Below are 13377 nucleotides of genomic sequence, written 5' to 3'. Positions count from 1 at the left end.
CGTACTAAAATGTGATCTGCAAACTGTACTCACCTCTAGTGTGAAATATTAAATGTCTCAAAGCAGGCCAGGAGGCGTTACAACTTAAGTTGTAATGCTAGTTAACATCGATTCTTTTGTAGGTCTGAAGTTATACCAGCAAAATTATATTGTTGCCCTGGTTAGCAGGGTGACAAAGCACGTGCTTCTGTACTTCTAGGGGTCTGTATGTGTGAAGAAGGAAAGCATCAGCTTCTCCCATACTCCTGAAAGAGATCATATCTTACTAAACACACATTGACCACAAACATCCACTGATTTGCCTGAGGTTTTCTTGCGTGCTGAAGATCTTTCTCTCTGCAGATCTACTGCAGCCCTTTGCAGTAAAGGTCATCTGTAGCAGGCAAACTGTCTGCTGCTTTTGCATTGTGGCTTCAGTGGAAGCATGTATCTCAGTTTCCCCTGTTCTTAAGCACAGGCCCTCGGGCAAGTCTTTACAGTAAGAACTGTGAAAAAGTGATACATGAAGGCTTGTGCTATTATTCCCAGATTCTCTTATGCAGTGGAACCACTTATTCCTTTCTCTCCATTCATATGATCTTGGACTTTCTTCAGAGGTGCTTGTTACATGGGAATCCAGAAGGTGAAATTTAAATTCCAAAAGCCAAGCTCTTCAGAGTGCCTGGACAAGAAGAATTGAGTTTCTAGATGTAAGGTCTATAATATTTGGCTGGTGACAAGTAAATATTTATAAATGAATAGGAGTCTCTGTTCAAATGTCTCGGAGCAGGAAATACAGTGGTTAGTGAACTCTAGAAATAGTCCAGGAACTTGCTACCTGTAAGAAATTGAAGCATTATCAGAAAACAGGTGTTACATGAATGTCCGAGATTTAAATTTTATTCTAGACTTTATGACTTCGATGGTAAGTGACTGAATGATAGTACTGTTTAGGTATCAGCTTTTCTTTATATCTGTTTATTTTTGTTTTGTGTAGCAGTACATGGACTTGTAGAATATTAACATTTTTCATTAACTTCCTTCCGTATCTGTGGCAGGTCCTGGAATTCTTATAACAAGTTTTTCCACTGGACCAAAAAAAAATATATGGGGGAAAAAAAAAAAGGAAGGGTAGGGTTAAATCAAAACCACCTGAATTCCAGCATGCATTTACATGAAAACACTAGGATTTCTAGTATGGAAGATGGGTGGTTACTGAAAGCTGTCTCCACTAGCTTATTCAGGTGCATGGGAATAATGTTATAAACTTTCCTAACGCAAAGGGGATCAATATCTTAAGACTGCCAGTTCTTATTAAATAAAAGTGAAATTTTGTATTAGAGTTTACTCATTCAATAGCTTCAAAAAGTGGCTGATGTGTTCACTGCACGTGCTAATACTGTTTTCATCGTATACTCAGAGACAATAATTCCTAGTCCTTTTTGGATCTTAATTTCTGCTTTCCCCTCCAGGGCAATGAAGGTGCTATTTCCGTACAGTACTAAGAGTAAGTTTGAATGACTGTTGTCCACTGGACTCTTTTTAGCCTTCTCAAGTCATGTTCTGAATTACTTGAACTTCAAGGTGATAGAAAAGGAAAAATGTCCCCATATATTTCTGGTTTTAAAGGTTTTTTTGGTTGTTTTTTTTTTTGTCTTTTTTCCTAATTCTGTTTCCATTGTTGAAATGATGCACTGACTTTGCATTTTATTCTTGTGGACTTTGATATGAATTCAGTGGTGTTTGTATTAAAGGTCCGATTTCCTCTTCCCCTCCTACCCCCTGTAAATAGGATGTCCACTTAGGAGTTTATAACACAAGAGCACAAGCACATCAGTGTTCAGTGGACTTTATTCCTACATTTATTTGAGGTAAGGAAGTATTTTCTCTGCCTGTACTAATGGCAGTCTTGTGTATCTGTCAGCACCAGCACAGGAAGTTTTGAAAATCAGCAGAAAATAGGAACCCACATCTACTGAGTCCCAAATCAATTTCTTACACAGTAAATCATCATTTAAAGAGGAACATATCTCCACTTCTGTTACTCTAAAGGCTTATTGCACAAATTAAAAATGTGATCCTACTGTTATACTTTATTACTACTGTTGCCATTACCTTTTAAGTGCCTTATTGCATGCTAGGATAAGGTTCTGATGCGAGTTCCTCAGTGGATACCTGATAGTTGTGCTGATCGGAGAGACCAGAAATGCAGCCAACCATCAGGCAGGCAGGAGAAGGCAATCCTGTCTTACTTTGTCGGAGTGGATAGTGGAATGCTTCATGCACGACTGTAGTGAATTTTCCATGCCATTGTACAAATTGTCACTGAAAACTACTCGTTAGGTATGGGGCTTAAATAGGGCTTGTAAGCTTGTCTGTATCCAGCATTTGGCTAACACTGTGTTTGCTTAGGGTATATGAGATGTTAATGCCACCTGCTGGCTCAGAATTAGTGGAAATCTTGCTCTGCACCTGGAGGAAGTAGACAGTGAGGAAATACCTGATGAGTGTAGATATCCTTAGATATCCAAAAGATGCTCAGTGTATTGCTAGTAGACAGGTGTTTGAAATTATATCTTCATTGGGGTTTAGTTGTGGAAGATAAGGAAAGACTTCCTGCAGCAAGGTATGCATGAACTATATGATGAAAATAAACTTTTATAAACAGCTTCAAATTCTTATAATCCTAGTAGCAGTTTTCAGTCAGCATTCTTTCTTGGCGACTCTTGAATCCTACGCTTTTCCCAGTTTATTCATTGAACTTTCCGCTGCAGAAGAATAAGGATAGATAATGAACTGTTGCATCCATTCCCTAGTTTGTATTGTTTTAATCTGCAGAAGATCTGTTAGATTTTTTAAATCATTTACATGTAGCACTTCTTGAAACTTGCAGTCTATGTATGCTCGCATTCTGTCTGTATTACCTCCACAGGGTGAATCTAGTGTGTTGTAACCATATACGCCAAGAAAGGTGGGAGGGGAAAAAAAGGAACTCCCAAGCTGAGAAATTCAAGATTCACTGATGCGAGAAGGAAACAGCAGAAGTCTTACTTGAAAAAATTTGGCACGTTTCTCCCTCCTCTTAAGTTCTCTTCTACTAATAACTTCGTTTAATAAATAGGGACAACATTTGGTTGTCCTTGTCTGGGGAAGGTTTAAGTTCTGTAGAAGTACTGATCTATGATACAGGTTCTCAACAGTAAAGAAATGTCTGTTACTCAGGGTTGTGTGAGAGTTGTGTTTTGGTTTTCTTTTTCTTTTTTTTTTTTTAAACTTACACTCTGTTTGCAAGGTGTTCCTACAGTTCATCACCTGTTCTCTTTTGTTGTTTCTCAGATGTATAAAGGAGGTTGGCAAAATTCTAGCATTTAAAGAACAGCCATAACACTTCTTTGATATTTGCTTTTATCCCCAGAACACGAAGCATAGGTGTGATGTGTGGGTGTGGTTAAGAGAGTAAATTACATGTACTTTGCTTGTGACTTACAGAGGTTATATTGAATGGTATAGTGTCAAATTTAGCCTCACTTAGAGGACAGGGTTGGATCAGAAGACCTTGTGATATTGCTTTCAACCTAAATTTTTCTATGATTTTGTAATGTTTCAGCTTCTATATGAAAATAGTTTCTCTTGTGTCTCTATCTACATCCAAAACTTAGTGTTATTTGTGGTCATTTATCAAACGCTTTTTGAAAGGTTTACTCATTTCCAAGTTTTCACTTGGAAGGTGAAAATGGCTAACAAAACTGGACTAGCTTTTAGGACTTTGCTAGTATAGTTATAAAGCATGTTAAAGCTGCTGCTTATACTGAAAACACTTGCCAGTCTGCTTCTGGCTTTGAGCCGGTACGAGGAGCGTGACTTTTCTTTCTCAAACCAGTAAGCCCTAATCTTGCTGGTAGATAGGACATCTGTGGATTGTGCCTCAAACTTTCCTTTCCTAAAGTAGCTGTAGTCTACTACTGTTCTTTGTTGGACTGTGATGCAACAGATGATGGTTAAACTGTCCTTTCTTCTTATGGTATGCTGTTCTGTATTGCAGCAGCATGGGTTGCCATTACTTTCTGAGAGTAGCTTGACTTGACTGGGCTTCAAGTGTTGAGAGACAGGGTAGAGGTGAAATTTTTGGTATGCTTTAAATGATTTTAATTTTTGTTTCTTTACACCGTTACGGGACTGATGAATCTTGTCCATCTTGACACTGAATTGGCTTAAAGTTCATCCATTAATGAATGGTATCATTCTCTTCCATGTGTCTTGGGTCTGACTGGTATGTGGATGATCTTGAAGTGTATATTCAAGGTATTTTATCTTAATCATAAAGTTTTGCAACTGTGTAACGCTTCCAAATATATCAGCAAAGCATCTCCTTTAAAATGCAACTGACATTTGAAACTAATAATGCCAACAGATGTAAAAATTAAAAGATAATTTCAGTTTAAACAGACCTGCAGCTTTATAAGCATGCCAGTAAAATTGTGGTAGTTAGCGGGAAGCCTAAACTTAAAGCATTCTATCTTTTGAAGTCTACTTTTATATCCTTGATAGAACTCCAAGTAACAGAAAACCAAAGGAAATTCTGTGAATTCACTTGTAAATCCTTTGCAATGAAAAGGTGGAGGGGTACCTTCCCACTTCTGTGGGGAGAAAGCAGTGATTAGGGGACCACCTGCATACTCTTCAAGCTTGTCAACTTAGAGATTCTTCTGTCTCTACAGTGGATAATTCTTCAAAGTCTGCATCAGCCTCTTGACTACATGGACTTCTGTGATTCAGTTTCCTGGAAGTTGAAGCCTTTCAAAGGGCTTCTAACTTCATGGAGAGGTGTACTGTAAGCTAATACAGCCTTTGGTATATTTGTGTATTGCTTGGTATCCATTAATTGGTTTCCACTTGGGTAGTGATTGCAGTAGGAGACCCAGGTGACAGTGGATTGGGATGATTAAAATCAGCTGCTGCCTTGGATACTTCTAACCGGCTTTCTTGAGATACTCTTTCAAACTCAAGTCTACACATACCCTGCTCTTGTCTTTCCTCTGCCTTGAAAGTGTGCCAGAAACAAGAGCTTGGATTTCAGGCAAGTGTACCTGCTTGAAAAACACTTAAGCATAACATTGATTAGTAAAAGTCTTTGAGTATGTAAGCTTCCTATTAGTTTGCTTAGATGTGGATTGTCACATGTTACTTAACTGGAACTGTGATATCTTTAACCAAATTCTTCTTGGTGCTGAGAGTTTGTGATGGTGAGGTAACATCTATTCTTGATGATGGGTTATTTCCAGAGTCACTTACGCTGCAGTCCTTTGCCATGTTTTTAGAGCTCTAAGTGAGATATGCATTTTTCTAGTTTATTTAGCCTAGTGTTACATTGCTCAGGAGGTGAGTAAACCATTGAGTTGATAGTTGGGCTTCTGTATATGCTTTTTCAGTAAGGTACCTACCGCTTAAAGCAATGTATTCCATATCATGCTTTATCACACCAAGTAAACCATATATTAAAAAATAGGTTATTGCATAATCTGCATTTTGAATACAGATTATTTTGAGGAGTTCTCAAATACTTTGTGTTCAAATAGCTATGATCTAATTGTATATTACATTGAATATTATAATTTAAACCCTCAGTTTAGATACATGCATGAAATATATACTTAGCTCTACATTATTTCTGCATATTATTATACTCCCAGCATTCAGAGTCTTTGAACTTCTATCCATGCAATAAAAATTGCTTCAGTTGTTGCTTGTCTTGGTTTTTGCAAAACACTAAGGATGATATTGAGTACAAGAGCAATGCATAAAAAGGTAATCAGAGATTACTGTAGTCTCACTTAATGGTGAAGACGAGTTTTGATCGTGGTCATTTACAACAGACTTGATTTAACACTTATCACAACAGTGGAAGTTACTGTACTGCTTTGACGTTAATTCAGTGTGTTCGCAGACAAATGTGAAATACTTCTGAACTGGTTCAGTGGGTTCTCTCCTTCTGGCTCTTCTTGGCAGAACAAGGTGCTTTTTCATTTTTGTTTTAATAGAGAAGTTAGACATTGGAGGCTAAAGATGAGAGCTTAAGACTACATAGTAAAGTAAAAACGCTTTGCCCCAGGATGTATTGTTTAGATGTTTATGTACATACAGTTACAAATTTAAATGGCATTTGTTCCTTATCTCATGTTTATTATTTTAAGAAATACTCTTTAACTGTGCTGTGTTTTGCATACAAATTGAATAGTAATATGTATTCATTGTAGTAATTCTGCTATAGAATTTAGATTTGGAAAAAGTGGTTTTACTTTGCTTGAAGTACTTAAGTTTCCATATCTGTAATACAAATCTATATGGCTTTAAGTGATAGGCTTCTAGGTTCAATACCTAAGCTAGCTTTTACATCATTACAAAAGATGCCATGGCTACCTATTCATTAACTTGCAGTTGACAAACTATGGAAATAAAACCTGACTGTTCTTATATTTCTCTCTCTGAATACCCTAGTCAATTGAAAGCTCTTCCTAGGGTAAAGATCACTGGACTGCCAGAATTGATCTCCTCTACCCCATTAGTCTCTTATTTATAGTTCCTGGTATTCCTGTTGCTATTTATGTCTTTAATGCATATGTATATTGAAGTGATATGTATAGCAGAAATATGATTAGGTCCTACTGATTGCTCTGGTTATTTGTAAAACTTCTTGGAGATAAGATTCTTATGATGGGTCTCAACCGTCTTCTCAAAGCAAAAAAGAGCCAGGACACCTTTACAGGAGAGGAAGCTGGCAACACAGAAAACTGGTTCTAATTTTGAATAGGTATGAAGCAGCAGTGCACTGCTTTCCAGAACTGCCTTAAATTAAGTTGAAATACCTATTTCTTATTTTGGTTTTCCGAACACTTCAATTTTAGATCCCCCGACAATGAATCCGTCTATTCCTTCAAGTGATAGTCTGAGGTAGAACTATATTATGTTATGTGTGAGGGGGTTGTACAATGAACAGCTGGAACTTATGCACAAATGGATTTTTTTTTAAGCAGACAGTAATTCGTGTATGTCTTTCCAAGAATAGCCTTTTCTGGAGGAAAGTAATACTATAGTAGGGACAGGTGATACTCGGGATCAATATATTAAAAAAAAAAAAAAAATAGTTTGTTGTTAGAATAAAGACAAGGCAATTCCTTATAGTACTTAAACATGCAACATGTGACAAATGAAATATGTAGGTAGTCCCACTGATGTAGCGTAACTGAAATAGTTTCTTTTAAGAGGTGATCTTCTACTGCCCAGTCGTTGACTGATGTGTGGATCAGTAAATATGATGATACAACTGAGTTATGTTGCTTGGATTTTTTTAACCTTTTTTATATGGTAGCCTTTTAGTCCATCTTCATCTCTGTAGTAGATGAACCGAATGCTAGCTTTCGCAACTTTTACGTCTAACCTACATACATGTGGCACTTCTAGCTATTTCAAACATGTAGTTGGTATAACAAAAATTACTATTGTGATTGTATGAGAAGCACTTGTCTTCAAGGTCCACCAACTTGACGTATGAAAATAGGGCTTGAAATTCTAGTATATGCAATAAATACTTGTGTTCACTGTTGAACTAATTAGATGCTGTGTCATACCTTGTCTTGAATAGGTTTGTTAAGATCACGTCTTCATTCTGCTGCTTCTTTTAAGAAAAATAGGCCATTCTTTGTTTTGCCTTCACTCTCTTCTTACTTTGTTGTTTGTCTTCATTCTTTCCTGTATCATTTACTGTTTCATTCCTAAGTTTTTCTGCCGTTGTTCTCTCTTCTTAATTTTCATATCATTCTTCCAAGTTGCGTAGCTGGAGAACTTCATTCAGCAAGAAGGAAACAAAGATCATCTAAAAACTGAATGTTTATGGATGCAACCTGCTATTGGATGAGGCCAAAGAGAAGGCACCATACACTCAGCTGTTGGAAGTAATATTCAGTCTCTGGGCTTACCAAATTTATCTTGTACTTCAGGTGGACTATGCCTTGACTAGTCATATCTTTATGTATTGACACATCGTTTACAGGAATAGTGTCTGGATTGGTTTTGTATCTTACTAAAGAAGGTTTGCATCTTAGATTAAAATTCCACTTCGTCTGTCCTGTTCTTCAGCTGTTTGGCCTGTATATTATGCAAATGCTTGAAGGAAAGGATAGTCTAAGGTGCAATATTAATCTTTTGATGCCTTCATGGTACAAGTCATGCTGAGCTTTCCATTAGGCTTTTTTATGCATTTGGAGTGCTCATTGTGCTGACTTTGCTTGTGAGGTGTAGAACGAAAATCTAGGAAAAGAGAGATGAAGTACTTAAATGGGATCCTTCTGGAGAACCTCCTTGCAGTCCTCTTCATCCACTTCTTCCCTGGTCACTGCTAATAATGCTTAATTTCCTAATACGGAGTCAGCATAAATGTCTTCTAGAAGAAAGGCTTGTGCATTGGACTATGGAAATGTCTTGTGGGGGGCTAGGAAATGAAGTTCCTGAGACAGTGGAAAGAGTTGTAAGTGATGTTCTTCTGCATGGGTTTTGCCCGTTTGATACCACACTCCTGTCTGGTTCTACTTTTGTGGTGTTTGTCTGGGATTGAAACTTGCACAGCAGAGATCTTGCCCTGTCTTGTTCTCAACTCTCATCATAAATTAACTTTTTCCCAAATCCTGTAATCTTTATCAGGTGGTGAAAGATGGGATCTGGATCTTAATTGCTCTTAAAGAAGCTGAAGTTCTTGATGCAAGTAACACTGAAAATATTACTAATTTAATTATTATCAGCTGATAGTTTCTTTTAAAGCCCTACTTGGAATTGAATAACTTACGCATAATCCTTAGTGGAAGGAAAAGTGTTTGTGGAAAAGCAACTTCTTTACGCTTGGTGGACTTCTGGGGCTTTAGGGAACTTAAAACTTCGTTATGAGTGAGTCCCTTGTGGTTTAATGCCAGACTGTAGTCTGGAGAAATGCCTGTATCAGCTGCTAAATGTTTATAATTCACTGTAGCCTTCACTAGTGCAGTAGACTGCATTTAGTTATGCTGCTCATTTCTGGAGGGACATGTGGAATTCCACTGGAGTGGGTCCAAACCTCAGAAATGAACTTTTGTGGGGTGGTGGGATATTTTGTGGTCAAGAGCACTCATCAGCCCGTGGATAAGGACAGAACTGCTCTAGCTGCCCACCTGGGCTCCTGCTTTTGTCTCCAGAGTTCAAAGGTATGGATGTAACAGTACCTAGGTGTAGGGTAACAACAGTGCCCATGTTGATACTAAGCTGTAAATTGTCACCTGTTCAACTTCCCTTTTTTTTATGATGAAAACAGTGTTTGGTTGCCCCTTGCTTTAGGTTGTCTGCTGTTTCTGATCTCCTTTTGTAATGAAGTGCAAACTGGATGGGTAATTTAATCTTGGATGGGTGGTTTGCTTCAATTGCAACTCTTTTTAAGTGTAAAAAGAGGCTTAACAGATAAGCAAAAGGACAAACAAGTGGTAGCTTTTGTTGGTGACAGTGTAAAGAATCTTCTGACACATACGTTGATGTTTTTTCAAAACCGATTTTGAAGAAATAAAGCCAACGTGTAGGCACTTGTATAAACTGCATGTTTCCTGCAGGAGTGTGAATGGAAAATAGACCAGTATTCAGCAGTTATCGTCAGTTGAGAGGCAACCATAGATTGTAAATAAACTTCAGTTCAGTCAGCTAAGAGGATGTTGCAGTTGAGTAGCTGCAGTGCAACATGAACTAGTGTTAACCTGAGGACAAATCTTGGGTAATTACTTCATTCTCATGTCAGGTGGGGTGGGATAAACACAATGGTGTTTTAGTGGTTCAAAATGGATGATTTGGCATTTGAATTGCAACCTTGTCTATCATGTTGTTACTGCATTAAGGTCAAACTATTAAAATACCAACTAATATAAGCCAAACACTAGTATGTGGGGGGGAGCTGGAGTCAGGCAGGGCTCAAGAGCAGTGAACAGCCTAGTGACAGCTCTGTGTAAGGCTGGTACCTCAGCTGGTAGATTGTGGAATGGAACAGAAGGAAGGTTAAACAAGCTTTTTTAATCCCTCCTGCCTTGGTCTGGGCACTGAAAGATACATTGTTGTAAAATGAATGTATTTATCATTTGATTCCTCTCAGGAGAAGACAAGCATAATGCCTTGCAAACTGATAAAACGTTTCCCTTAGCACAACCCTTTGCAGAAAGTACTGGTTACCTGTTAGGCAACATGCTACTTCTGTTACTATAGGAAAGTTGAGCTAAAGTCTTAAGTTATACTGGGATGTTTTATTCTCTTCTCTCAGAGCTGATCAGGGTGGTGAGAAGTCCTGTGTGTATCAAATGGGGCAGCAGATATCTAGAGCTGTCTGGAGGAAAGTAAGCAAAGGTTTAAAATAGTGTTTGCTCGCAAAACAGGGAGGAATGGTTTGTACTGTGTTGAAATAAGGGTAGATTTGCTGGAAGAAACTCAAATTAATAGGCTAGCAAGTTTTGGGCTGTAATGCATCAGATGATCAAGTGGTAATCTTTTGTGGATGAAGAATGATGGCACTCTGTTCAATGCAAGTATTTATGCAGCCCGTATTTGCCTTGATTAAATCTGAAACATATTCGGCCTTTTGTGCTATGCTATAAGTGGAAGAATTTTGTAAAAGTTACTGAAGATGCCTCCTTCGCATAAGTTGACTTAGTATGGAAATTAATCCTGGGTAGATTTGGAGTTGATGAGATGAGTGTGTAGTTTGTATGTTCATAAGCATTTTCTAAAAGTACAAAGTTAATTCTTTTACTGCTGTCTCTAGGTGATATTTTTTTGTTACGTTTTCAGGGCATCTTATTGATACAAGAGAAACTGATAATAAGTGAGGTTATGTATTTCATGTTCTCTACTGACTTGGTTTTGGTGTCCTGCTTTTTCAAAGCTTACCATAAGGCTAGATATGAAGCTTTAATTTTCCTGGGACTCATGTCTTTCAAATGGTGGCTACGTAATTTGGACAGGTTTTCAAATGGTTTTTAATAAATGCAGCAAAAGATCCCTCAAAACCTTTAATTTTTTTTTTTCTCTTTAAGGTTTGGACCCCATGGAATCCCTGTGACCATATTTCCTAAAAGGGAATACAAGGATAAACCTGAAGCCATGCAGCTCCAAAGTAAACCATTCCAAGATGAGGCACAGGTGAAGTGTGAATCTAATGCTGCAGTCCCTGATGACTCTTCTCTCACGCAGCCATCAGAACCTAGCATAGCTAAAAGCCTATGGACTTCTAAACCACCTCCTCTCTTTCATGAGGGAGCGCCATATCCTCCTCCTTTGTTTATCAGGGACACATATAACCAGTCAATACCTCAGCCTCCACCCCGGAAAATTAAGCGGCCCAAGCGTAAAATGTACAGGGAGGAACCCACTTCTATCATGAATGCTATCAAACTACGACCCCGGCAGGTCTTATGTGACAAGTGCAAAAACAGTGTTGTTGCAGAAAAAAAGGAAATAAAAAAAGGTGGCAATGCAAGTGACTCTTCAAAATATGAGGATAACAAAAAACGAAGAAATGAGAGTGTGACTACTGTGAATAAAAAACTTAAGACTGATCATAAAGTGGATGGAAAAAGCCAAAATGAAAGCCAGAAAAGGAATGCTGTGGTCAAGGTTTCAAATATTGCCCACAGCAGAAGCAGAGTAGTTAAAGTTTCCGCACAAGCAAACACTTCAAAAGCGCAGTTAAATACAAAAAAAGTTCTCCAGAGCAAAAACATGGATCATGCAAAAGCTCGGGAAGTCTTGAAAATGGCCAAAGAAAAGGCACAAAAGAAGCAGAGTGCAACCTCCTCTTCCAAAAATGCACATTCAAAGGTCCACTTCACACGGCGTCTTCAGAACACCAGCTCAGGTTCCCTCCCACCCCGATTGCGTTTAAAGCCACAAAGGTATCGGAATGAAGAAAATGACTCTTCTCTCAAGACAGGACTTGAGAAAATACGGAGTGGCAAGATGGCAACTAAGCCCCAGTCTCGCTGCTCCTCCACCCGCTCAGCAGGTGAGGCCCCTTCAGAAAATCAGAGCCCCTCAGAAGGCCCTGAAGAGGCCAGCAGTGAGGTTCAGGACACAAGTGAAGTGCATGTAACTGTTGATCAGGATGAACACCAGACATTGGGCAAGAGAGGCAGCAAAAGCAATATAACGGTTTACATGACCCTTAATCAAAAGAAATCTGACTCTTCCAGTGCATCAGTTTGTAGTAGTGATAGCACAGATGATTTGAAATCTACCAACTCTGAGTGTAGCTCTACTGAAAGCTTTGATTTTCCTCCAGGCAGCATGCATGCACCTTCCTCCTCCTCCTCCTCTTCAAAGGAAGAGAAAAAGCTCAGTAATTCCTTGAAAACGGAAGTCTTTTCCAAAAACGTCTCTAAGTGTGTCACACCAGATGGCAGGACCGTATGTGTAGGGGACATTGTTTGGGCCAAGATTTATGGCTTCCCTTGGTGGCCAGCCCGTATTCTTACCATAACTGTGAGCCGGAAAGATAATGGCCTTTTAGTTCGACAGGAGGCTCGTATCTCATGGTTTGGCTCCACAACAACATCTTTTCTTGCTCTTGCACAACTATCCCCCTTTTTAGAAAGCTTCCAGTTGCGCTTTAATAAGAAGAGAAAGGGTCTTTACCGCAAGGCCGTCACAGAGGCAGCTAAGGCTGCTAAGCAGCTGACTCCCGAAGTTCGGGCCCTGCTGACACAGTTTGAAACGTGAACATGGAAAGTAAGGTAGGCAAGAAATCTGGAGGCTCCACAAAATTCATAGCCTAGTTAGAGAACTACCATGAAGGACTTGCCAAGTCAGAAGTTGCACTCGGTTGACTGCTCTTTTTATACTAAAGTTGTTCCATTTGTAGCGGTTTCCTGACAGTTAAACAAATTGAACATGCAATCAAAATTAGCCTAAAGTGAGAACTTCAGTATTTTTCAAGTGAGAATTTTTTTTTTAAAGAAAAAAAAACTCCTCAAACACCCAATGCATAGGAGCCATAGCCTCAGCTGAAAGGCAGCTTACTTGCAGGGAATTTTTTAGTAGTTTCTACCCAGTATATAACTAGTTGCTGTGTGGCAAAGGGTTAACACAAGGGATGAAAGTAGTAGCTGTGACTTTTTTTTTTTTTTAGGTGGCCCATCAGGGAAGTGTAGAAATGTAAGCCTTGTCGAAATGGTCTTTAAAGATTATTTTAAATAGTCTCTAACGTATTTAGTCTGGCCCAGTGCAAATTGGTTCAAAGCACGCTTAAACATCTGAAGGAGGCATGCCCCAATCCACATAGGCCAGTTTAAATGGCATTAGAAGACTTGCTGAAATTTTTAAGGAAGAAGAATTCATGTAACTTAAAGA

The 13377-nt window shown here is 38.6% G+C and overlaps 1 protein-coding gene across 3 annotated transcripts in view; it reads left to right on the top strand.

Annotated features, from left to right (window-relative positions):
* Window positions 1-13377, top strand: part of LOC143166290 (PWWP domain-containing protein 2A-like) — a 31878-nt gene that overhangs the window by 2152 nt on the left and 16349 nt on the right. For 2 of the 3 annotated variants that reach the window (XR_012996383.1, XM_076350496.1), the window contains exon 2: window positions 11067-12034. Coding sequence is in view for 2 of the 3 variants with exons in the window: in XM_076350496.1 (XP_076206611.1) it covers window positions 11067-12034 (968 nt within the window). In the remaining variant the exon portion in view is untranslated. Of the gene's footprint in view, window positions 1-11066; window positions 12762-13377 lie in introns of all 3 variants that reach the window. The other variant, XM_076350495.1, reaches the window with a different exon arrangement.

Source organism: Aptenodytes patagonicus, chromosome 12 (assembly GCF_965638725.1).
Source record: "Aptenodytes patagonicus chromosome 12, bAptPat1.pri.cur, whole genome shotgun sequence".
Classification (NCBI taxonomy): Eukaryota; Metazoa; Chordata; class Aves; order Sphenisciformes; family Spheniscidae; genus Aptenodytes; species Aptenodytes patagonicus.
Note: the sequence above shows the minus strand (reverse complement) of the source record. Positions and strands in the feature narration are given on the sequence as shown.